The 24,619-nt window shown below is 46.1% G+C and overlaps 1 protein-coding gene across 1 annotated transcript in view; it reads right to left on the bottom strand.

Moving 5' to 3' along the window:
- Window positions 1-24,619, bottom strand: part of NPHP4 (nephrocystin 4) — a 1,007,060-nt gene that overhangs the window by 935,275 nt on the left and 47,166 nt on the right. Inside the window, exon 2 of the mRNA XM_086921734.1 lies at window positions 6,668-6,846. Within this exon, the coding sequence (XP_086777860.1) occupies window positions 6,668-6,808 (141 nt within the window). The 5' untranslated portion in view covers window positions 6,809-6,846. The remainder of the gene's footprint in view (window positions 1-6,667; window positions 6,847-24,619) is intronic.

Raw genomic sequence — 24,619 nt, 5'->3', positions numbered from 1 at the left:
GAGAGGTTTTTCCCAATTGAAGGATCCAGAGTTGACTATTGTCCAGTGTTTCCTGATGCTTTTGCTGACCATGTTGGAAATCACATTGTATGTTGTAACACACGTGAGGGGTGTGTTATCATTGTCTTTAGTTATTTCCTCCAACAGAGCTTGGCGCGGTTGGTTTCTGGCTCGTTTCTGGCATTTCTTAGTGATCTTTGTTGGGTAGCCGCGTTGTAAGAGTTTCCCCGTCAGGTCTTCAGCCTGTTCTTTATAGTCATTGAGTTTGCTGCAGTTCCTGCGTAGTCTTAAATATTGACCATAGGGGAGGTTTTCCCTCAGTGGACGAGGGTGAAAGCTCTCAAATCTTAACAAGTTATTTTTTGCGGTGGGTTTAAAATGGGTTTTGGTAGTCAGACCTTCATGTTCTTTTTTGATCTCAATGTCAAGAAAAATCATTTCATTCTTGCTCACATTGTGGGTAAAGTGAAGGTGTTGGTCGCAAGTGTTGAGCCAAGTGATAAATTGTGTTAGAATTTCTTGAGGACCCTTCCAAATTGTTAGCACATCATCAATATATCTGCGCCGGAACTTGATGTTTTCCAGGTATGGGTTGGTGGGTGAGAGGATGTATTTTTTCTCGAAATCATACACATACAATCCCGCTACGCTGGGCGCAAAAACACTGCCCATAGACGTGCCGCCTATTTGCAAGTATAGGGACCCTTCGAACTCAAAGAAATTTCTTTTGAGTGCCAAGGTTGCACACTTGATTAGGAATTCCCTAGGTGTTCTATGTTCCCAAGTGGTTTGTTCTAGAGTTTCTTTTAGAACATTGATGGTGGCATCCTGGGGGATATTGGTATAGAGGCTTTCTATATCAAAGCTAACCAAGATCATATCCTCTTCCATTTTGATGGTTTCCAGGAGTGTTAGGAGACTTTTAGTGTCTTTTAAGTAGGTACTGGTTCCTTGGACTATTGGTTTCAAAAAGTAGTCACAGAACCTGGACAAGGGTTCTAGGAGTGAGCCTATACCAGATACTATTGGTCTACCCGGGGGTGGTATTCTGTTCTTGTGCATCTTAGGGACCACATAGAAGTAAGGTATTTTTGCCTCTGTTTTTGTAAGGTAATCTGCTTCTTGTTTGGAGATGTCTCCTAGGTGTTCAGCTTCTTCCACTAGATCCACTATTTCTCTTCTCAAGTCATCTGTGGGGTCATCGGTTAGAGGAAGATAGTTATTACGATCCTCTAGTAGTCGTTTGCATTGCAGAACAATACTACATGGAACCATACTAAAAGAATATGTTACCAACACCATGGCCCCAAAGGGATTACTAGTGACGAATGCCCCCAGAATCTTCTTAGAAGATGAAGAGTTCAGAAGAGACTGGGCACAAATAGCATGGCATTGCACACACGACTGGATCATGCTTATCTTAAAAACAGCTGTACGACTATCTGAGAAAATCCAGATCGAAATTCAAAACATGGAAGGCCACATAAAAGCCACGATTACAGGATACAAAAAAAGATTGGATGAAATAAATAAAGAGATTAATGAATACAGAGAGAATCTCACACAACAAAAAGTATCCAAGTTCCAAAAAGATCTGAAAAAATTCTCTTTTGTAAAGACCTATCTATATTCAGACCCAGACTATAAAGCAACTACAACACAAGAACAAGATTCTGATGTCTCAAGCAACACTTCCCACAGTTCCAATAGCAGTGGAGGTTCCAACTCAAGCACACCACGACAGAAAAAGAGAGGGGGATATCAAGGAAACTACCAGTGGCCACAATACACCCACCCCTCTTTCCATAACCCATATCAACAACCCCAACAATTTCCGATGTATGGTTGGCAACCACCCTTCCAACAGTATCCCTTCCAGCCAAATCAGTTCCGTCCTCCTTTTCAGAACAGAGGCAGGCGCGGGAGAGGCCGCAACAAACGGGGAAACACTGTCCATTGGGAAGAGGAAGAAATGGTGAGCAACAACACCAGGAACAAAACCGCATCCAACAGAGCAGGCCCCAGCAACATGAGGACCTAGTGACAAACCTATCGTCACATGTCCTAACAGACATGGAAAAGAAAGTCCTCAACAAAGGACTAGGTTTTGTCCCCACAGCCAACCTGGATAAGTTTAAACTACACTGCGAACTAGCAGCCTTCTTCAGAAAACTGAAACTAAAAGCTTTTTTTGAAAGAAATGACATGGATAACAGTGAGGAAGTGCCCAACGAAACTGGACTAAGAACTAAATCCACTTTCGTTCCTCCACCCCACACCATTCCAGTGGAAATAAATGCATTTGAACAGGCGGTATTCAACGACATAGAATCTACAGTTGCCCCTACCCGATTCCAAAACATCAGCAGAGCTGAGAAAAAGGCCCTATCAGACCTGAAGGGAGATGAAACCATCATCATAAAACCAGCAGACAAGGGCGGTGGCCTAGTAGTCATGGACCTGACTGACTACCAACATGAATGCAAACGACTACTAGAGGATCGTAATAACTATCTTCCTCTAACGGATGACCCCACAGATGACTTGAGAAGAGAAATAGTGGATCTAGTGGAAGAAGCTGAACACCTAGGAGACATCTCCAAATAAGAAGCAGATTACCTTACAAAAACAGAGGCAAAAATACCTTACTTCTATGTGGTCCCTAAGATGCACAAGAACAGAATACCACCCCCGGGTAGACCAATAGTATCTGGTATAGGCTCACTCCTAGAACCCTTGTCCAGGTTCTGTGACTACTTTTTGAAACCAATAGTCCAAGGAACCAGTACCTACTTAAAAGACACTAAAAGTCTCCTAACACTCCTGGAAACCATCAAAATGGAAGAGGATATGATCTTGGTTCGCTTTGATATAGAAAGCCTCTATACCAATATCCCCCAGGATGCCACCATCAATGTTCTAAAAGAAACTCTAGAACAAACCACTTGGGAACATAGAACACCTAGGGAATTCCTAATCAAGTGTGCAACCTTGGCACTCAAAAGAAATTTCTTTGAGTTCGAAGGGTCCCTATACTTGCAAATAGGCGGCACGTCTATGGGCAGTGTTTTTGCGCCCAGCGTAGCGGGATTGTATGTGTATGATTTCGAGAAAAAATACATCCTCTCACCCACCAACCCATACCTGGAAAACATCAAGTTCTGGCGCAGATATATTGATGATGTGCTAACAATTTGGAAGGGTCCTCAAGAAATTCTAACACAATTTATCACTTGGCTCAACACTTGCGACCAACACCTTCACTTTACCCACAATGTGAGCAAGAATGAAATGATTTTTCTTGACATTGAGATCAAAAAAGAACATGAAGGTCTGACTACCAAAACCCATTTTAAACCCACCGCAAAAAATAACTTGTTAAGATTTGAGAGCTTTCACCCTCGTCCACTGAGGGAAAACCTCCCCTAAGGTCAATATTTAAGACTACGCAGGAACTGCAGCAAACTCAATGACTATAAAGAACAGGCTGAAGACCTGACGGGGAAACTCTTACAACGTGGCTACCCAACAAAGATCACTAAGAAATGCCAGAAACGAGCCAGAAACCAACCGCGCCAAGCTCTGTTGGAGGAAATACCTAAAGACAATGATAACACACCCCTCACGTGTGTTACAACATACAATGTGATTTCCAACATGGTCAGCAAAAGCATCAGGAAACACTGGACAATAGTCAACTCTGGATCCTTCAATTGGGAAAAACCTCTCTTCTCATATAAAAAAGTGCAGAGCCTTAAAAACACTCTGGTCAACACAAGACCCAGACAAAACAAGAACAGCAGTGACCCAACCTTGACACAGATATGGGGTCTTCCACCAGTCACTGGTCATTCACGGTGTGGGGACTGCAGCGTCTGTCACCTGACGGAAAACACGAAGACCATAGTTTTGGAACCAGGCAAAGTATGGGAGCAAAGAGCACACACTAACTGCAACAGTAGTAATGTCATCTATCTTATCACCTGCACCTGTGGAAAACCATACGTGGGTATGACGACACGCAAAATCAAACAACGCATTTGCGAACACAGAAGCACAATAAGATGCAAAAAGAACATGACAAGACTAACGGATCATTTTCTAACTGCCCATCACACTACAAATGACATGAGGTGGACAGTTATAGAACAGTTGTCATCTGGGCCCAATATCCAAGCCCGTCTATTCGAAAAAGAACAGAGGTGGATATACAGACTTTCCACTCACAAACGAGGTCTTAATGACAATATTCCGTGGAACTCTGTATTCAAATAATAACCCTACCCTCTGACATCTGTCACCCCCCAGTCCAAGCAGCCTTTATTCACCCCAATGGGGAACGACACTGTAACCACAACCACTATATTTACTGTGATACCCTTTGCCTTTGGGCCAATGTCAACAGCACCAGTATTTGGGTACAGTCACCCTATCACTGGGTTCGCCATTTATCATATCTGCGGTGGCTCCCTAGCCCTCCGCAATCCCCTTACACTTGTATCCCAGGTGTCTGAGGATATCCCTCCCCGTTCCAATGCTCGCATCCGATTATAGTTGCGTAGCATCCCCTTCCCCCCTTATTTTCACAGCGCAATCGCAGTTTTTCTATCACCGAATTTCCCTTGCAGCACATAGGCGCATGCGCAGCTCTCATGCCCTTGCGCATGAGCAGCGTCCAACTATCACCAAGCCAACCAACCCGCCCACGGGCCTCCGTAGTGTCCACGTGACCTACCCCGGAAGCAGGTTTACAAGGATATCTACTCCGCGCTCGCCCACACATTCTAACCGAGCGGCGGAAGGTAGATGTAGGCTACTAGCCTTTCCTCTTCACTACGAACTGTAAGTAAACTTTCCTTCCCCTGAGGCAGAACTCGATACTTGAACGCTCTAGCCCACACATAAGAGAGCTTCCTCTGTCGATATTAACCTAAATCATACCTCTCCACGTGGAGTATGTTGACAGGAGTGAAGCGCCTACCCCCTGCTCGATGAAGCCCATCTCGAGTATTACTCCAGTAAGCCTTGACTCTGCCGAGTCCTGCTCCGTGTCTCTCCCAGTGTTATATGTTTGTGTGAGTCTTGTATGTCTTTGTGTACACCACTCATCCTCAGTTGGATATATTTGAGCCCACAACACAATGTTTGGCAATTTTTAGGCGTAGTGCAATCCACGCTGTTAAAGATATGAGCACTGCAGCCTAATTATATTTTATTCCATGTTAAAGCATGCTGATTCAGGCACGCACCAAGGATACCTATTCTTCATCTGTAGACTCTTCCCTAGGTATACCATGCCGCAGCGTACACTCTCACGGAATGAGCACGCTCCCACCCCATAAGTAGACACACCCTCTACTTCAGAAGGCACCTTTCCATTCACCACCGTGGAACGAAAGGACAACTGCACGTCGTTTTTTCACCTAATTACTGCACTTCGTAACAGGATAGTAACTACTTCCTTTACTTCTTTTCCTTCCCTAGGTTTTTTGTTCACCTCCTAAATCTTAGGAGTGACTTCCCAGAGATACAGTTTTTCATCTGGATGACCAAGGATTTAGGACAGGGTGCGTCTTTTAGGGGACCCACACCTCCCACTTCCTTGTTTTGGTCCTGAAGATTACCGGGGATTACCCCTAATGGTAGAAACATGTCGACCAACACATAGCAGAGATACACAGGTCGTAACTCCCCTGCCAGTATCTCACCATACGTTTTAAATTTTGTCCAGTTACCTTTTTATTAAAGTTAATATTGAAGTACTAACCAGGACAATTTTAACACTTACACAGTTTTTTTGCACCCCACACTTCACTACCTGCTCCACTGTAACCCAGGTGTTGAAGCACACCCAAGTGACGCTAGGCCACTTGGGTGGGCCCCGATGATGAAGCAAGTCACCACTAGGTGGTGAGTGAGGGGTTTACTAACAAAGGAACAGTGTTTCCTTGTCTGGAAAAAGCCTTCACTTCCCTCATCGGGTGATACTCCTTGAGTTGTTTGTTATAAATTCTTGATCAGGGGATCAGGAGTATTCCCCGTCCAGCTTCCTAGGACGAAATTCCTTACTCTCTACTTGTTCTAGATAGATATTCCTAGTTTTTTGCCTTCAGTGGCATCCTCAGGACAGCACTTTCCAGCAATGATAAGATACAACGTTTCAAACCTTAAAAAAAATATTAGTGCAATTGTTACCTTTCCTCAAAATATTCCAGGTCTGGAGTTAGAACAGAAAGTAAGCCTCGCGTCCTTTCCCCACATATTCTAGGATTGGAGTTAATTGCAAACCTTACCAGCTTCCAAAATAACAATGGCGGACCTCTGATAGCTACTTCAACATTGTCTTGGCCTTCGTTCTATTTGAATATCATCTACTACATCAAACCTTTTATGCTTTTAGAGTGTATGCTCTGCTTCAAGTTGCATAACATTACCTCCACAGACACATCCTACAACAAGCTCTTCAAGGTACAGTTTTATTTGATCACTTACCTCAACTTTCTACCACAATTTTCCAAAGCATGCATAATGGACAATGAAAGATATTTGAGCACATTCAGGGTGTTTTAAAACAGTAAAACAACCTTTGGATTTATATTTTTACCAGGAAAAAATCCTGAAAAGCAACACTTTGAAATGTTTGCTGCTAATTGCAATGTCCCCTTACCTGGATCAATGGAGTGCCTTCAAGATTTTTAATAATTAGTTGATAACCTGTAGAATCATTTTGTGGAGGTCTCCGTCTCTGTAAATGGCAGGGTACAATATGGTTGCTTGCAAATATTTCCTGCCACTGGCTTTTGCCCATACTGGCATTTACAAGACTCCTCCTGACTTCAGGGAAACCTGAAAAAACAAAAGGCATTTTTAAACAAGTATTGACAAAACCAATAGTTTTGGCATCTGTATAAGTGGCAGCGGTACAACATGCTTCTCTCACAGACACGTTCACTGCAAGCAATAGCACAATAGACTACTTAGATAACAAAACATGTAGTCGTGCAACCCTCGTTCACAAGAGATTACAGCATGGGTTAGTAGCAGCTAACTTCAGTCACATATACAGAACAGACATAGCGCAGGCAAGAGAAATTCAATCTTCATTCACACATAGAAAATGTATGGCACTAGAAAAAAAAATTCTATGTCAGGACTGGAGGCGAGGATTATGCCTTCTTTTTTCACTTTAATACATAGCAGCGAATATGATAACAGAAGACTACATTTCCCACGAACCAAAAGGAAAGTGTAGTTAAACAAGAAATACATGGCAACAACCAATCACCGATCATGAACCCAATGTCCAATCAGGGGCCAGCCAGCCAGCCCAACATAGTCCATCAACAGTGTACTCTCCTCCTCTTTCTTCGCTGCTACGCAGCAAGATAAGTACTTTTCAGTTATCTGTTTAGTGCTTTAGTGTTATGATATTCGTTGTTCTATTGTTGGCGCTGCTTCGCGCTATTGCCATTGCTATTCTGCGATTGTGTAACGTTTTCAGTATGAGGTAGCTTTCATGCTCTCATTGTTTGCTTTGTGTTTACTTGTGGCGGCCAAAAGCGGTACAAAAGGGGGTGGTGATGTACCGCTTTTGGCCGCCATAAGTGTGGCAGGGTATCCTCAGACTTGAGTCCCTTGCTCACTTTGCCACTGGATTCAAGCAAGCCGGTCTGAAGACGGCTGGAATGCCAGAAACCGGTCCCCGGAAGCTTGTTTCCGGTCCAGGGAAAACATGGCTTGACAGTTCGTGCTGGACTGTTCCCATGAGGCACAGGGTCAGACTGATTTGCATATAGCCATGTCTGAACTGGGGTGGCAGAGTGGGCTTAAGAACAGTGATGGATTAAACCCAGATCTTTTGACTGGGTGTGAGTGTTTGATTGATTCAGATGCTCCGTCCATCACCACCCCCTTTTGTACCGCTTTTGACCGCCTTAGGCAGGCCTTCATTGCTAGTCGCTCTGCAGTCCCCTCCGGGGTTCCTACCGCCCCAGCACTGGTTCCTCCAGCCGATCAGGTTCCCCCTCTTACAGACCCAGTCTCTCAGTCTGTCCCTAGTACCTCCCAAGACCCCCCGAGCACCTCAGATATGTTGGACCCCAATGATATCGTCCATCCAAAGTCTCTGAGTGGACAACAGCCGATAAAGTGGCTGCATATGTGCCGCCCATATCCGGCGTCCTCTGAAAAAGGAAGCTCGCAACTGCCTGCGGGCGGAGTGCCCCCGCCCCACCCTTGATGGTAAAGTAGCCCTTACACCCGAAATGTATCCCCGGATGGGCACCTTCCTCCAAAAATTTATCCGGGATCCCAAGAAGGGGATAGACAGATCCTGAAGGGCTTGCCAGGATAAACTCCTAGACGCCCTCGGCCCGATCATGAAAATATTGGATATGGCGGAGGAGGCAAAGGAATCAGGTTCTATTATTTCCCCTGAGACTTTGTCAGGTTGGGCACAGCGAGTTGTGATCTCTTCATGGGCAACGCTAATTGTGCCCTTACCACAGAGCGCAGCCGGTCCCTTCTTATTAAGATTGATCCATATTAGGGGACCTGGCAGACTCAGAGGCGGGGTGGGGTATCGCCCAAGGTGGTCTATTTGGCGATCCCTTTGTGAAGGCGCTCGGTAAATTTGTCAATACCTTCACCTCGCTAGATCGAGCTCAGTCTACTATCAAGAAGGTGTTTCCCGTTGTTTTCCACAGGGCCGGCAGAGGAAGGGGCCACTTGGCCAGTCGTCAGCAACGCCAGACCAACCAGAGAGGACCCGGACAATATCAGGACCAGTCCCAGTTCGGAAACTTTTACTCCACACGTGGACGTAGGGAAAAGGATTCCATGGAGAAGCTGCAGCCTCTAGCCCAGGTGAGAGTTCTACCTTCTTCCCCACAAGACATAGGGAGCGGTTGGCAGGGTGCTTCCAGGTTTGGTTGACCATCACACGCGATGCCTGGGTTCTGCAGACGGTGAGGGGTTTTCATATAGAGTTCGAAGGGACCCCAGTGCAAAGGACCCCTTCTCGCCCAATTCAGTTCTCCATGCAGGATGCACTCTAGGTAGACAAAGAAGTGTCTTCTCTTCTCAGGAAAAGCGCTATCAGCCTTACTACCCTACATCCCAGAGGTTTTTTGAGCAACATTTTTCTGGTCTACAAGACCGATGGCGGCAAGAGGCCGGTGATAAACTTGAGCGAGTTCAACCAATAGCTCGTTTACTGCCAATTCAAGATGGAGGGGATCCACCTCCTCCAAGACGTATCGATTGGATGGTCCGTTTGGACCTCAAGGATGCCTATCTGTGGTCCCGATATTCCCGCCCAACCGGCGGTTTCTCCAATTCATCTGGGGTCACCGCGCTTACGAGTTCACGTCTCTACCTTTCGGTCTCTCGTCGGCTCCTTGGTGTTTCACCAAGGTTCTCAGACCGGTAGTGGAGTACCTACAGTGCAGGAGTGTCTGGATGATTGTATATCTCAACATTCTTCTCTTGATGGCGGCTTGCACCCGGCTCCAGTAGCAACATCTTCAGATGGCAGTGTCGCTCCTTCAAGACCTCGGGTTTATCAACAAAGAGGAGAAATTTCTGTTGCAGCCTACTCAGAGCATTACATTCTTGGAGTTCGTCATAGACTTCACATCCTCAACGCTCACTATTCCAGGCAGCAAAGTTGCCAAGATCTGTCACGAGTTGCGTCGTGTTCTCGCCAAACAACGGATTTCCCTTCGCCAGTTGGCACGGGTGGTGAGTCTTTTATCTGCTTCCATCCAAGCCATTTTCCCGGGCCCCCTCCATTACAGAGCTCTGCAACGCCTCAAAGGCTTCTTCCTACACAAGGGGTATCCGTATTCTCACAAAGTCCATTGAGGCAAAATCCAAAATTCAGTGGTGGTTGGACCACATGGAGGCTTGGAACGGAAGGGCAATCTTTGGTTCCGCCTCAGACATGGTTATAGAATGGAATGCCAGCAGGCTCGGTTGGGGAGCCAGATGCGGGGACCTCTCTACAGGAGGGTTGTGGTCATCTGACGAGCAGAAGTCACACATAAATTGTTTGGAGCTTCTGACGGGGTCCTTCGCAGTACGTTGCTGGACGAGGGATTCAGTGCAGTTGTGTGTGCTCCTGAAAATGGACAACGTCTCGGCGGTCCGTTACGTGAATCATCTGGGGGGCTCCAGATCAAAAGCCCTATCAGATCTGGCGGCGAGTTTTTGGCAGTATTGCCTCGACAATCAGGTCTCCGTCACAGTGGAGTATATCCCGGGCCGAGACAATTTGGGAGCAGATTTCCAATCACGCCATTTCCATGATTCCAGCCTCTGGCGCTTGGACCAGTCAGTTTTCCCAAGGCTGAACGACCTCTGGGGCCCTTTCTTGGTGGAACTTTTTGCGTCCAGACTCGACCACCAGATTCCGCGTTTTTCAGCTGGTGGCCTGACCCTCTGGCATCAGCGATGGATGCTTTCCTCCAGAGTTGGAGCGCGGAACTGGGCTACGCGTTCCAGCCTTTTGCAATGATCACGAGGGCAACAGCGCAAGTTCGCAGGCAAGCAGCGGATCTGGTCATGATCACCCCTCTGTAGGAGTCTCAAGTGTGGTTTCCTGTTCTGCTGGAACTTTCTTGGGATTTTCCAATCCTATTCCCCCAGTTTCCGACCTTTCTCATGAGTCCGGAAGGGACGCCTCACTCTCTAGTGTCCACTAACTACTTCCTGGGTAGATGGGAAGCCCCTGGCCTTTTCGAGAGAGGCTGAGACCTTTATCTCTAAAGCGTGGGTACACAGTACTGTCAAAAGGTACAAATCCGCCTGGAGCAGATGGGCCCGTTGGTGTTTGCGACAGGGTATTCATCCCTTGGTCAAGGATGTGGTCCACATAGTGAACTTTTTGGCCCATCTTGCCTCTGAGGGTTTGGCTTATCGGTTCATTAATACCTTCAGGTCGGCCGTCTCTTCTGGCCACTTCCCGGTGGATGGAGCTCTGTTGGGTGAACACCCCCTGGTATGTAGTCTGTTGCAGGGCATCCGCCTGTTCCTGCCTCCGGAGCCTCGTTATTCCGCCCTCTGGGATGTTAATCAGTTTCTTAACCTATTTTTATCCTGGCAACCAAATAGGTTCCTCTCCAGGAACGAATTGTCAGCAAAACTGGCCATGCTTCTGTGCCTGATATCTTGTAGACGAGTGTCAGATGTGCGGGCTTTGGACATTTATAGCAGAATTTTTACTCCTGATGGCGTGAAGTTCACTCTACTCAGATGCACTAAGTGCCATTCCCGATTGATTTCCTATCCACAGTTTCCTGATTCTCCGAAACTTCGTGTGGTTCGTTGCCTCAAAGCATATGAGGAGATGAAGGAGGAGTTTCTCCCCCCAGGTGAGAGGCAGCTCCTCATTTCGCTTCGGAAGCCTTTTAAGGCTGTTTTCTCGCCCACCATTGCCAGATGGGTTCGCTGGGTAATGCAAGAAGCGGGCATAAGCCTTAGTCCGTTTGGGGCACACTCCATGAGGGGTGCTATGGCTTCAAAGGCCTTCAGCCTAGGAGCGCGTCTAGAGGATATACTCAACGCGGCAGATTGGTCGTCAGACTCCACCTTCAAGCGGTTTTATTTCAAACAGATTCTGAAAATGGCTCATTTGGTTGTGGCCAAGCTTTAAACAAGCATAATCCTCGCCTCCAGTCCTGATATGGAATGAAAAATTTCCTAGGTAACATAACGGAAAGTTTCAATTCTATTAAGGACTCGAAAGCGAGGATTATGCGGCCCTTGACTCCTGAAGGAGACCCCGCCCCGTACTACAGTAAGTAATGGTTTGTTAATTCATATGCATTATGATTCTAGTTATCCTGCGATGTATATTAGTTTTTTTGTAAATTTTCACAGTTGTTCCTCCGGTAATATGTTCCTCTTGCTCGGATTCACACAAACAAGATTCCTGAAGAGCGGAGGGATGCTGTCTATGCGCTCAGAAAGAGGAGGAAATGACACTATTGATGGACTATGTTGGGCTGGCTGGCCCCTGATTGGACATTGGGTTCATGATTGGTAATTGGTTGTTGCCATGTATTTCTTGTTTAACTACACTTTCCCTTTGGTTCATGGGAAATGTAGTCTTCTGTTATCATATTCGCTGCTATGCATTAAAGTGAAGAAGGAAGGCATAATCCTCGCCTTCAAGTCCTTAATAGAATTGAAACTTTCCGTTACGTTAGCTAGGAAATGTTTCTTTCAGCAGGAGATGGGTTTGTTTGAGTTTATGCAGTTAAAGTACTACAGTTTAATTTCATACACTATATCTGCGAGAAAAGAAATGTAAAACTTCCAAGATCTATTTATAGTTGACAGTGTGTGGTTAGTGAGTGTATTATGAGGTGCTCCTCTTTGTTACCTCCTTTTAGCAGTAGCTATGTTAGAGGCAAGCAGATTACTTAAAGTATTCATGTTTTTTGTTATGGTTGGTCCAAATATGGAGGGTGTACATTTTCATATTGCAAATTATTGCTGCTACAAGACACGTTTAAACCTGGCACATTTAAGACTTGTGGCCGTATCAAAAATAGTTTTGTGTCTGTGCATTTGAATTTGTTGGTGGTCAAACAAATTGGTGTTAATCGTCATTTATTGAATCATCACTGGCAGTAATGCAGACCATGACATTACAAAACGTATTAGAACAAGCTCAGGCAAAGACAATAGTTCTCACTTTTCAATGGAGTTACCCAATGTTTTGTCTTTGAAAATGCTTTTTGTCAATGCCATTTCACATCTGCAAAATGAAAAACATTTCTTGTTTGCAGAAATATTGCTTCAGTTTGAAATCCTTTGAAAAAATAGAAGACAAAAGGCATTTGGGAAACAGGAACAGTTTGTTTAATTAGACATTATGGCCGGGATACCAGTTACAGGCATGAGATCAGAGGATTGTCTCAATTTACAATTGGTATATGTCCCTCTTTTGTAAATACACGACAGGTTATAAACGTTTCTGGCTTACCATTTATGGTGAGGAATGTTGGTTGCTGCCTTTGGAGTCATAAATTAGTGGTCAAATGTTTACTAAAGGTGGGTCTCGACCTCGCATGTTCACAGTGTGATCAGTGGATACCGTGTACAGATGTTCGGCATAGGGAGCGTGTGATCACTACGTGTGCTAAGCCCTGATTGGCTGTGTGTTCCTTAATCATGTGGCATCTGACTTTATGATGTTTTTTTTAATAGCATGCGAACCCCCTACGGTCATGTGTGCTGTATTGTGGCAATCTCCCCTGACCATTGTAATGTTGCTGCACCTATCTGTGGGACTGATCTAGAGTTTCCTGCCTGAGTGCTTGCTTGCCAACTACAGGCCCTCCCATCAATCAGTTATTCCGGGCCTAGGTCTCAGAGCCTGCTTGATATATTTGCGAGACGAGGTTGATGTGGAGTTCAGGACAGACAATTCTATTAATAAGGACGAGATTTCATTTATATCAAGGAACGCATCGATTTCCATATCAACAGAAACGAAACCACATCAGCAAAAAAGTGCAAAAAGCAAATGTACTTATGCTTTGCATGCATGTGCACTATGCTTCTTGATGCTATGGTGACCCGCATTACCACATAAGCGCGGCCATGAGTCACGACACGCCAGTCATTTTGTTTTTATATTTAATCATATCCAAGATGTTGGATCTAGGAGTGATGAATTAAAAAAGTGCACCAAAGCACATTTTTAGGTCTCGGCTAGCGTGGCTGCACACATGCGCAACTCACTCGGCGAAATTTTATGTTTTTAAGGACTTTCAGTAAAGGGCTTCAAGCCCTGCCCCTCTTTTCCATTGGCTGGCGTCACTGTTAATGCTAAACGGTGGCCATCCATTGGAAAAGAGCTTTTTGTGTTGTGTACTTTTGGCTTTTTCAGACGGCCCACTTGGACGGGCTCGCCTGCTTTCTGTGCATCGTAAAAGGTATCTTATCTTTATGGGGCCATGTGTTTGAAACACATGGCCCCATAAAGACAAGAGATTGGCTGCAGCGCATTCTTGCTTTCAGTTTCGCGCTTGCTTTACGCCTGACCAGTTTACGTTACCAGCTTCTTGTAGCACAGGGTCACAGGGAGGACAGGGCTGAGGCAGTAGCCTCTTTCACTTTTGCAGCCTCGCGTCTGTCTATCCATAAAATTGCAGCCAATATACAATTGTTCTTGCAAGGAGTAGTTCCACACATCTCAATTCCAAAATATCCACTGAATCAGTTAAAGTGCAGACCAAGGTGTATTCAGACTTTTAATTTCGAAACCCCGTAGTCAATCCGGACTTTGCAATCATGGCTCATTACGATAACGAATGAAAAACTTCAAAAAAATGTTTACGCAGGTGCAGACACTGCAATCCTACTTCTTGCTGGCAGCTTGCATTTATCTGCGATGCCATCTTCATGACACCGCTTTCTGCATGTGCCTCTCTCTCCCTCCCTTCCCAGCCTCCCCAACCCCATCCAAGGCTCTTCCCCCCGGGATATAAACTGCACGCTTTGTGCCTCATATACGGCTCCATCCGTCAAAGGAATCATGTGACTCTGGCAAATAATGGGCCGGAACATCTTGCAGCTTCAATAAAAAGGTGCCTACAACGGCTCCATGGAGTCCGCTCTTTTTATTTAAATCACTTCCACCCTTTCCACAGGTTTGGAAGGAATATCCACAGCACTGCTATTGATTAATACCTGATTTTACTCTAAGAACCAGGATGACAGTGCAACTGGCAAGAGCCGGACTGCAAACTCACACTGCAGACACTAGAGGAAATAAAAGAATCAAATAGCAAGGCAAGTGAGCTACAAAACATACCAGAGTGTAGCTTGTTCAGGGGTGACGTACTCGCCCACAATAACTTCCGGTCCAAAGTGCTCAATGTGCGCGTGAGGGCAAATGCACTTTTAAAGTAATGTTTACATTCTATGATGTTTGGAATCGTGTTACTATCTTGGATGCTCACAAATGTTACATTGGTACCTAACTCGGCCATCCCAACCTCCCACAGTGTCAAGGCTGGACTGACAATTGAGGCAGGCTCGCATTTTCCAATGAACTGTAAACCAGGGGTGTGTTTTTAGGGGTAAATAGGCTGCCACGATCTAGGCCTGAAAGTGCCTACATCCTCATCTTGTTGGTGAAGGGGCCCTTCAGAGCCAAGTCAGTGCAGCCTCGGGCCCAGGACCCAGAGCCCAGGCACTTGTGAGTAGGAGAGTGAGGAAATGTGTGGAGTGGAAGCGAACACTGGTGCAATAGGTCTCGCCTTTCATTAAGTTAAAGCCATTTGCGTTGCTATACCATACCATTAGCAAAGCAAATGTCTTAAACTTAATCAAAGGCGAGACCTGTTGCATTTTCAATGCTTGTTTTAGAATGGCCCTCTGAAAAATGAAAATACATGTATTTAATAAAATGTTAAAAAGACAGAAAGAGTAACAATGGAGTGGGTATTTGGGGTGGGGTATAAATTCTTACAAGTCATAGGAGAAGAATGGAGTGGAGGGATGTAACCATTTTAAAAATAAAACAGACAAAACTGGGAGGGTCTGGGATGACCTAGGAGTGAGAGAGGTGAGCAACATGGTGAGTGCAGGGGCAAGGGAGAGGGACAGAAAACATATGTATTCATGTCATGTCACAGTGAACAGCAAAAAGTAGTTCCTAGATTGTTGACACTGGAAAGATACAGGTAATCCAATTAAAAATATAGTAAAGACACTGGGGAGGAACAACTATATGTAGCAAAAAGAAAGCTAATAGCTTGGCACAGTGCAGTCAGGCTTATCTAAAAGGCAATGTGAATGTATTTGTACAGCACACACACACACACACACACAAAGTAACACAAAAAAAACAACAAAACTACTCCACACAGGTGAAAATTAGACAATAATTGTATAAATAGATCAAGACCAAAATGACAAAAGTCCAATCAGTAGAAGTCGAGTTACGAATTTTTAAAGTTTATAGCGATTAAAGCAATAAGCGCTTATGGAGGTGATCTGGTCACGCTAACAGGGACTAAGTCAACAGTTCACGACGACCACGATGGAGCTCTGGCCGGGGACAAGAGCCATGCAGGCCAGGGGGAATAGAGTACTGGGTCACATCAGCAAGACGCTGGGTGCAGACCAGCGATGCATCGATGTTGAGCTCCCAACCTTAGATGATGCATTGCTTTTCTTCACGCAGTGGCAGCGATGCATGAGGTCTGTCGAGTGAAGCACCATTTCTGTTCTGTGGCGTTTCTGAAGTGATGAGCCTGGTTAATCACGCTGAAAAGGCAATGAGTCAATCTTCTCCACGCAGTGATGGCAATGCGTTAGTTCCAAAGCGGTGGTTCCAGACGTGATGCAGTGGTTCTGAGTGCGATACGCTGATTCTACTACCGAACAGGGTCAATGCATCAGTTCTGCTACATGCAGATTGGAGATGTGTTGAGGCCCTTGGAGCTCACTTCAATTTCAAGGCAGAGTCCAGCTCTCCATCAGCAGGGTCAGAGAGCAGCAGGCAGCAGGGTAGCACAGCAGATAAGCAGATCTTTCAGATCAGAAGTCCAGCAAAGTGTCAATCCTTGATGCAGCACAGCAGTCATGCTGAAAGAATTGACAAGTTGCTTCTTTATAACTGTGCCGGCATGCCTTGCTATACAAAAATATATATTACATGTGTCGGTGTGTTACTGCACAACATGCAGTGGTATAAAAACTCATAATTTACAAAGATCTGTGAAATATGTAAAATATTTCACCGGACATTATAAAATATAACCAGCACAAGCGTGCGCCTCACGCGGCGGTAGGGGGAATGCGCCATTCCCTTGCAGGAGCATGCAGCAAGGTGCGATGAGTGCGACCATATGGCACCAAAATATGGCGCTGCGCGCTCCAGCAAGGGAATCGCCAGAAGTGTACGTGTTGCCATTGCAAGCAATGCAACGCGTGCACGTTTTTGACCCCAAAGCTGTGCCAATGGATAAAGGTCTCTCTCCTATGCAGCGCATTGCGCGCTGCGTAGGCGAGACCTAAAAAACAGAGTGCTTGGGGCTATTTAAAACAGGAAGGAAGGATCGATGGGATAGGGTGAGTAAAAAGCAGAAAGAGAAAGGAGAGGAGCCAGAGCAACAAGGAAAAACATGTACACCCATGGAGTACTGAAAGGAAAAAAAAAAAAAAAGAGTTCCCTTGAGTCAGCAGTAAAAGGATATAACTCACCCAGTCAGAACACAGTGAGAAATGTTCTGGGTGAGACATCCACAAGAATAAAAAGGAAATCCATCAAATCAGGATCAATCTGCCATTGTTGTGACCACATACCCCACTCTATGTACATATAATATTTTGGAACCAGACGTAAAAACACTGTCTGGAGGTTGTATGCCTTAGATCTGATCTGTTTGCTCTTTATTAAAAGCATCAACTATCATTTTAATAGTTTATAGTCTTGGCATAAAGATGAGATGTAAGGGGCAAACAAAACATATTTTAAATACTGTGAAATGGGAACAGCTGCTCATAAAGGAATTCTGGTATTCTGCAGAGCTCACGCTATTGGGGCACGTACTATACCTACTTAGAATTATCCACCCCACTGCATTGAAGACACTGGTTTTGCTGAATGACTACTATTCTGCACAGTATCTATTTTTAATCAGGTTTCTTTTGTGTTCACAATAAGTTTTAATGTTAATTCCTACTTCTCTGGGCACCGTTTTTCCTCCCCGGTCCATTACAGCTTGTGCTGTTTGTATGGAGGGAGGTTTCAAAGCGCGACCCACTGTGATAATTCCTCACTTCCTGTGACACACTAGAGGGGGCCATTTTGGAAAAGGTGACGTCTAGTCTCCTGAATAGGATCAATTCCACTCACCTATTTTAAGCGCAGATGGCGCTGACGCACAGCGGAACAGCTGCTCTATAGGAATTCTAGTATTCTGCAGAGCTCACGCTGTTGGGGCACGTACTATACCTACTTAGAATTATCCTCCCCAATGCATTGAAGAAACTGGTTTTGCTGACTACTATTCTGCACAGTATCTGTTTTTAATCACGTTTCTTTTGTGTTCACAATAAGTTTTAATTTTATTTTGCTACCAGTACTTTCTGTTTTTTGAGAAAATAATGGTGTGCTGGCAGTTAGTCCTGACACTGGGCCACACCAGGTTTCTGAACCCCAAATAGTCTTCTGCCCTTCAGGGGCACAGGACCTGAATACGGCAGCCAGAAGAAATGTGGGTTCCTTTTGGTGTAGTTAGGACATATGAGGGGATAGGGAGAGGGAACCCACCCACACTGTGTTTCCTGAGGTGGCAGCAAGACCATCTGGTACCGGAGGTTGGACCAATGCCAAGCCTGGCTGACAACCCACACCATTCCTTCCATTTTGGACACCAATTTCTTGTGTCTAGAGGGCTTTCCTGACTATGGGCAGGAAGATAGGAGATGAACCATCCCACAGTCCAACTCCATCTCCCCGACCTAAAAGGATTGTCTGGTGCTCGGAGATGGGGGCTGTAATCCAGTACCAGCATGGGCAAGCCTTGCACCCCATTCTGTTTTTTACTTTTTTCCTGAAGTTCTGGCGGGCTTCTGCCACTCTCGACCCTCTGCTTCCGATGGGCATATAGTGGGTAAATACCACAATCTGACTATTCATGAAGGCTTAAAATCCACTAGACTTTCATGGATAAAATTTGATAAAACAAATGGGGTGGGGCTCTGGACAGTCTTGACATCAGGCCCCACCCCGGGCACCAGACAGTATTTCTGCCCTCAAGGGGGGTAGGGAGGTTATCTTCTCTCTGACAATGTGTCAAATTATGCCTAAAAAAATCAAAATTTTCTTTTACTTGCCCTGGGGAATAGCTGTATTATTCAGGCTCCGAGTCTGCTAGGCTCCAGAAAATTCTACCTATCCTTGGCATTTCTGACACATGTAGACTGATGGCGAAATCAGAGCGGTGTGGCTTGTGTGGATCCCAGTAGAATTTCAGAACCAGAATTTCCAGCATCAAAATACGCCTCAATCACCCAATTTTCTCTTTGTCTTTCCACAGGGACTAGCTGCAACATTTCAGCCCTGGCAGGCAGACACCCTAGAAACTAGGTTGTTTGCATAGTAGTAGGTTCCACACAAGCCACACCTCCCTGGACTCCCACAGGTGTCTAGTTTTCGGAATTGTCTGGGTTGGTAGATTTCTCTGGGTACCGTGCGACACCAGGTCCAAACACAGCAGGTGTCCACATCCTCAGACACACTGAAATTCCAAGGCAAAATCTTGATGGCTCCACGTTGCATTTGGGGCCTTTCCTGTCATTGGTGATGGGCCCACCCACACAAGTGAGGTACTGTTTTTATGGAGAGAAGTGTAGGCACACATATCAGTAGAACATTGGTTGTTGTCTAGTGCATTTGTCTTCATTTTTGGATTCCAAATGTAATTCAGGGTGCACGAAAGAACTCATTTTGCAAAACTCCCTCTGAATCATATTACATTATGGGTAGTCTCAAATTCAGAATCATATGAATACCTATTATTACAAAACTCAGATTCTTGAGCACATTTCACATATGCATAGTTTTCCCATTTTTCATTCATAATAGGATACCTTATACATTGATGCATGGTCAGTACACTGTGAAAAATCATTATAAGTTGCAGCACGATCAGTGACTATGGGTAGGACATGCTTTTAGTCAACCAATGAACAGTAAATATCCCTGTGAATGGAACAGTCATGTGGGTGTACCTGCATACTGCCCTTGTACAGTGGCTGTTAGGGCAATAAATGCATGAAAGGCCTTGCAGACTTCATTAAGGTCATGATAACGACTTAGGTGGTCTTACTGCCAGCCCGCCGCAGTGGTGGGCCAGAAAATGCCACCAAGCCATCGGCATCCGGACTGCCACATCAAGAGTCTCCCACGGGGTGCGGTTTGTGGGCCGTGGAGTCTTGAAGGCGGCACGCTTCAGCTCTGGAAAGGAGTCGGAAGCCAATGCCGTCCATACTGCGGTTCCTCCACCCAGTTGGACGCACGGATTACTTGCATTCTGTTGTGCCAGTGAAACATTGTGCCCACCCGATCTGAAGACATTGGTGGGCACTACATGACCACGAGCTACATTAAATATGGGCACATTCGCTCTCAAGCCATTACTTCGGCTCATTACCTGCATTTCTGCCGACTCTCGCATGGGGGTGCCCCTGCCATGGACAGGTCGACAGAAAGGCAGGTCGTGATAGGGCTGGCGGTGCGCTGCACAGGACTGCCTCCAAGGGCTGCTTTTGCCGCCACAGCAGAGGTAGCAGAAATGTTGGCAGCGTTCCTGAGGTGATATTCCCGCTCACTTCCTGATCGGGTGGTTGGACCTCCAAGGAAGCGGGTGGGAGTGCCACGAATAAGCGACGGAGGTCCCCAATCCTGTCATCATTGTAATCAGGCCTTTAATTTAGAACTAAAAATCTAGTGCTTGCTATTTGCTCAAAATTATGGCAATAAAGGGAACTGAGGCGCAATAGGATGACATGATCTGCCCACGAAGTGCACAATGTGCTGAAGTACAGAAGGTCAGATTGAATGGTTTTGTTGCTCCCAATTGGCATGGGAGACACTGGGCTGCAAATATAATCTGGGTTTATTTACAGGAACAGGGTTTATTTCCAGTAACATTGTGTGAAATGTAGTGAATGTTTAAAAGTAAACTTGCCAAAGCACTTCACAGGGCCCTCCTCAGAAACTAATGTAAGAAAGAGACCGATGATACAGTTCTAAAAATAGTATATCCTGAACTCTAAAATAGTCGGAACCAAATAATGACAAAAGCTTTAGCCCTTTCAAGGCCCTACAGTCATCATAAAACTGTCACTAACAGAGGTTATTCGTAGAAGCAAAAATTTAATTATTCAAATGTTAGACAGCAAATGCACCCTGGTGTGTTTAACATTTGGTATAACCAAAAATGTGCATAATCAAAGCCTTGCTAGACTCCAAATATTCGAATAACATAAGCATAAATGGAGATATTATCAGAGCTCTGATATAAGAATACTGGCATAATAGTCACCTCGTTGTATCGTTTAAAATGGGTTGTGCTTTTTATACAGGGCAAGTGGACTTATGAAGCATTGTTCCTTGGACAAACAGAAATTTTATCAAATGTGATACCCCTGAGATAGTAATACACATGAATTCTATGTCAGGACAGGAGGCTCCGATTATGCTTTTCTCATTTCTTTAATGAAATGCTCAGCAGCCAATGAATGAACAAAAAACTACATCTCCCATGAACGCTAGGGAGTAACCATAGAGTACAGCGTATAAAAGGTCAACACATTAGTCTGTCTTCCTCTTTCTTTGCTGCTCCGCAGCCAGTTAAGTGCATTATATTTACTCTCTTGCATATTGTTACTGTTTATTGACTTGGCGCATTGTTGCTTACTATTTGCTTTGTGCTTTGCCTTAGCGCTTTGTGGTCGCGCGTCTGGAGCTCTGTCTCCGTTCTATCGTCGCGCGTGTTGTTTCCGCTGCCGGTGTGCAGTTTGCTTTGTTGTCGGAGCGTGTGCCTCACCTCCGTTTTTCCTTGCACGAGCGCTTCCTAGCTGCTCGCGCGCTGTTAGTGGAGCGGGAGCAGGGGTTCCGTTTTGCTTTGGAGCGCGAGCGCTCTTGCGGCGGTCTTCGGTGGCAGGCGACAGTCGCGCATGCGCGCTGTCCCATTTCCGGTTGTTGGTGTTTCCTCAGCTGGTTGAGTGACGGCGTTTGACGTCTTGCCCACGGCCTTTCACCGGAGTTAACCCCGTCAGACACCGAGGTCTTTGAGGACTTGGGTTGTTTTTTCGAAGCATAGGCTCTGCCTAGAGTGTTCTATTTGGTGCAGGCTTTGGCTCCCTCCACATTTTAATTCTTTGTCGAGTCAGGTTTATTCCTGCTTCTTCCAAGCCTGCTTTGGGGTCTCAACACTCCCCCTTGACTTGTGTTTTTTGTCAACACTCCATATTGTTCTAGTCGTCTTGTGGGCATTTTACCTCTACCTTGGTGTAGAATGGCTGACTATTTTGATGACGCTGAAGACGACTACTATTATGCTGATGAGGAGGAAGGCTCCTTGGAACAGGATTTAGTTGAACAATTAGACAAGGGTGTTCAACAGTCCGTTAACAAAGCACTAGTACGTGCTATCAATCCTTTGAAGCGTCATCTCAATCTCTATGCACAGCAGCAGGGCTGGTTGCCTGCTTCCAAGAAGACGGCGAAGTCGCCTGTTAACCCTCACAAGTCTGACTTTCAGCGTCTGGCGAAAAGTTTGGCATCTGCGCCATCCTCAACTGCTTGTCTTCACGATGCTGATTCGGACAATGTGCTATCTTCCGCATCTTCAGACCATGTTTCTCCTCCACCTAAAAAACGGGTCTGTAAAGAACATTTTGTAGACGCTCCCGAGCGTCCTCCGGTGCTCAATTTCGAGCCTGCAGACATCATGCACCCGAACTCTTCTTCATGGGTGCCTTCTCCAGCTGTAGCTGCCTACATTGAGGCGCATATCCGCCAGCCTTTTGAGGCTTCAGTTCGTGCCCGGTTGCGCTCAGAGTGCCCGAGGCCGGATTTGTCTGCCCATTTGGCTGAGACACCGGACGTTGACCCTATGATGGTCACGTATTTGAAAAAATATGCCAAGGACTCGAAGAAGGGCCTTGATAGATCTTGGCGGTCTTGCCAAGACAAGATGTTAGACCTGCTTGGGCCTCTCACTAAGATTTTGGACCTAGGTTACAGAGCACAAGAAGCTTCTGCCCTTGTGAACCCGAAGGAGATGATCGAATGGGCGCAACGGGCGATTTGCCACTTGGGTAATGCAAATTGTGCAATGTCTGCGGAACGTCGCAGGTCCATCTTGTTGAAGCTTGACCCTAGACTCTCTGAATTAGCCACTTCTGAGTCGGGCCCTGAGGCGGACGGCCTCCTGTTTGGTCAGCCATTCCTTAAGGAACTCACGCGCTTTGTATCCACCTTCAGTGGCATCGACAAGGCGCCCGGTTTTTGGAAAGGCCGGACGAGGTAGGGGACGCTCGTTCGGCCGTGGTTCTGCCAATCAGTCCCAGAGAGGCAATTCCTCTCAGCACAGAGGCTCCTACGACGCAGGCTATTCATCGAGAGCCAACTTTTATCCTTCCAGAAAAGGAAAAGGCCAGTACGGCAAAGGACGTTCCGGTGGTCATCAGGGACAATACCAGGATTCCCACTCTACAGGTGAGCCTGATTCGTGCATGCGATGTGATGTTGGGGGGTCGCATTCAGTTTTTCCTGCAGAATTGGCGCATGCTCTCCGGCGATGCTTGGGTGCTACAAACTGTTCAAGGGTTCAGAATAGAATTCTATCACCCGATGCATCAGACTTGTCCCCCTCCTTGTCTACGTTTTTCTCTTCAGGATCAGGTTTGTCTCTCCGAGGAGATAGACTCTCTCCTCAAGAAGGGGGCGGTTGTTCCAACCACCCGTCATCCAAAGGGTTTTGCCAGCTCTGTCTTTCTGGTCGAGAAAAAAGGGGGCGGTGCTCGCCTTGTTCTCAACCTGAAAGACTTCAACGGCGGAGTCGTCTATCGCCATTTCAAGATGGAGGGAATCCATCTCTTGAGGGATCTCCTTCGAGAAGGGGATTGGATGGTCCGGCTGGACCTCAAAGATGCGTACCTCTCGGTTCCAATTTACAAACCACATCGCCGTTTTCTCCAGTTTCTTTGGCAGGGAGTCTGGTACGAGTATCAGGTTCTCCCGTTCGGTCTTTCGTCGGCACCATGGTGCTTCACGAAGCTGTTGAGACCGGTTGTGGAACATCTTCGGTCACTGGGTGTCAGGTTGATTATTTATCTGGACGATATCCTCCTTATGGCGGATTGTCCACGCAAACTTCTTCAACATCTGGAATTGTCCATCACTCTTTTGCAGTCTCTGGGTTTTCTAATCAATGTTCAGAAATCGGTTTTGGTTCCAGCTCAACGTATCGATTTCCTGGGTTTCCAGATCGACTCGGTAGCTTGTCAACTTCTCTTGCCCAACCAAAAGATGTGTTATATCAAGAGAGAGTTGACATCTGTTATTTCCAGACCGACTGTGTCATTGAGGTCGTTGGCACGTGTAGTAGGTCTGCTGGCGTCGTCCATTCAGGCGATATTTCCGGGTCCCCTACATTACAGGGCAATGCAGCGCCTGAAAATTCTTCATCTCCGGAAAGGCCTCGGATATTCCGATCAGATTCCTCTTACGGAGGAGGTCCGGTGGGAGATGCAGTGGTGGTTGGACCACATGGAGGCCTGGAACGGCCGAGCCCTCTTCGGTGTGTCCCCGGATCTAGTGATAGAATCCGATGCCAGTCGGTGGGGCTGGGGAGCCCGTTGCGGCTCGGTCTCGACCGGGGGTCGTTGGTCCCCTCAGGAATTGACACTACATATCAACTGTCTGGAACTTCTAGCGGGTTCCTTTGCGATCAAATGTTTTTCTCCCCTACAGACCAGTTGTTGTGTCCTTCTCCGGATGGACAATATATCAGCAGTCCGCTATGTAAACAAACTGGGCGGAACAAGGTCCAAAGTCCTGGCGGAGATCGCCAAAGAT

Source organism: Lissotriton vulgaris, chromosome 5 (genome assembly GCF_964263255.1).
Source record: "Lissotriton vulgaris chromosome 5, aLisVul1.2, whole genome shotgun sequence".
NCBI classification, from domain to species: Eukaryota; Metazoa; Chordata; class Amphibia; order Caudata; family Salamandridae; genus Lissotriton; species Lissotriton vulgaris.
The sequence above is the reverse complement of the archived record's forward strand: the minus strand, read 5'-3'. Positions and strand labels throughout refer to the sequence as shown.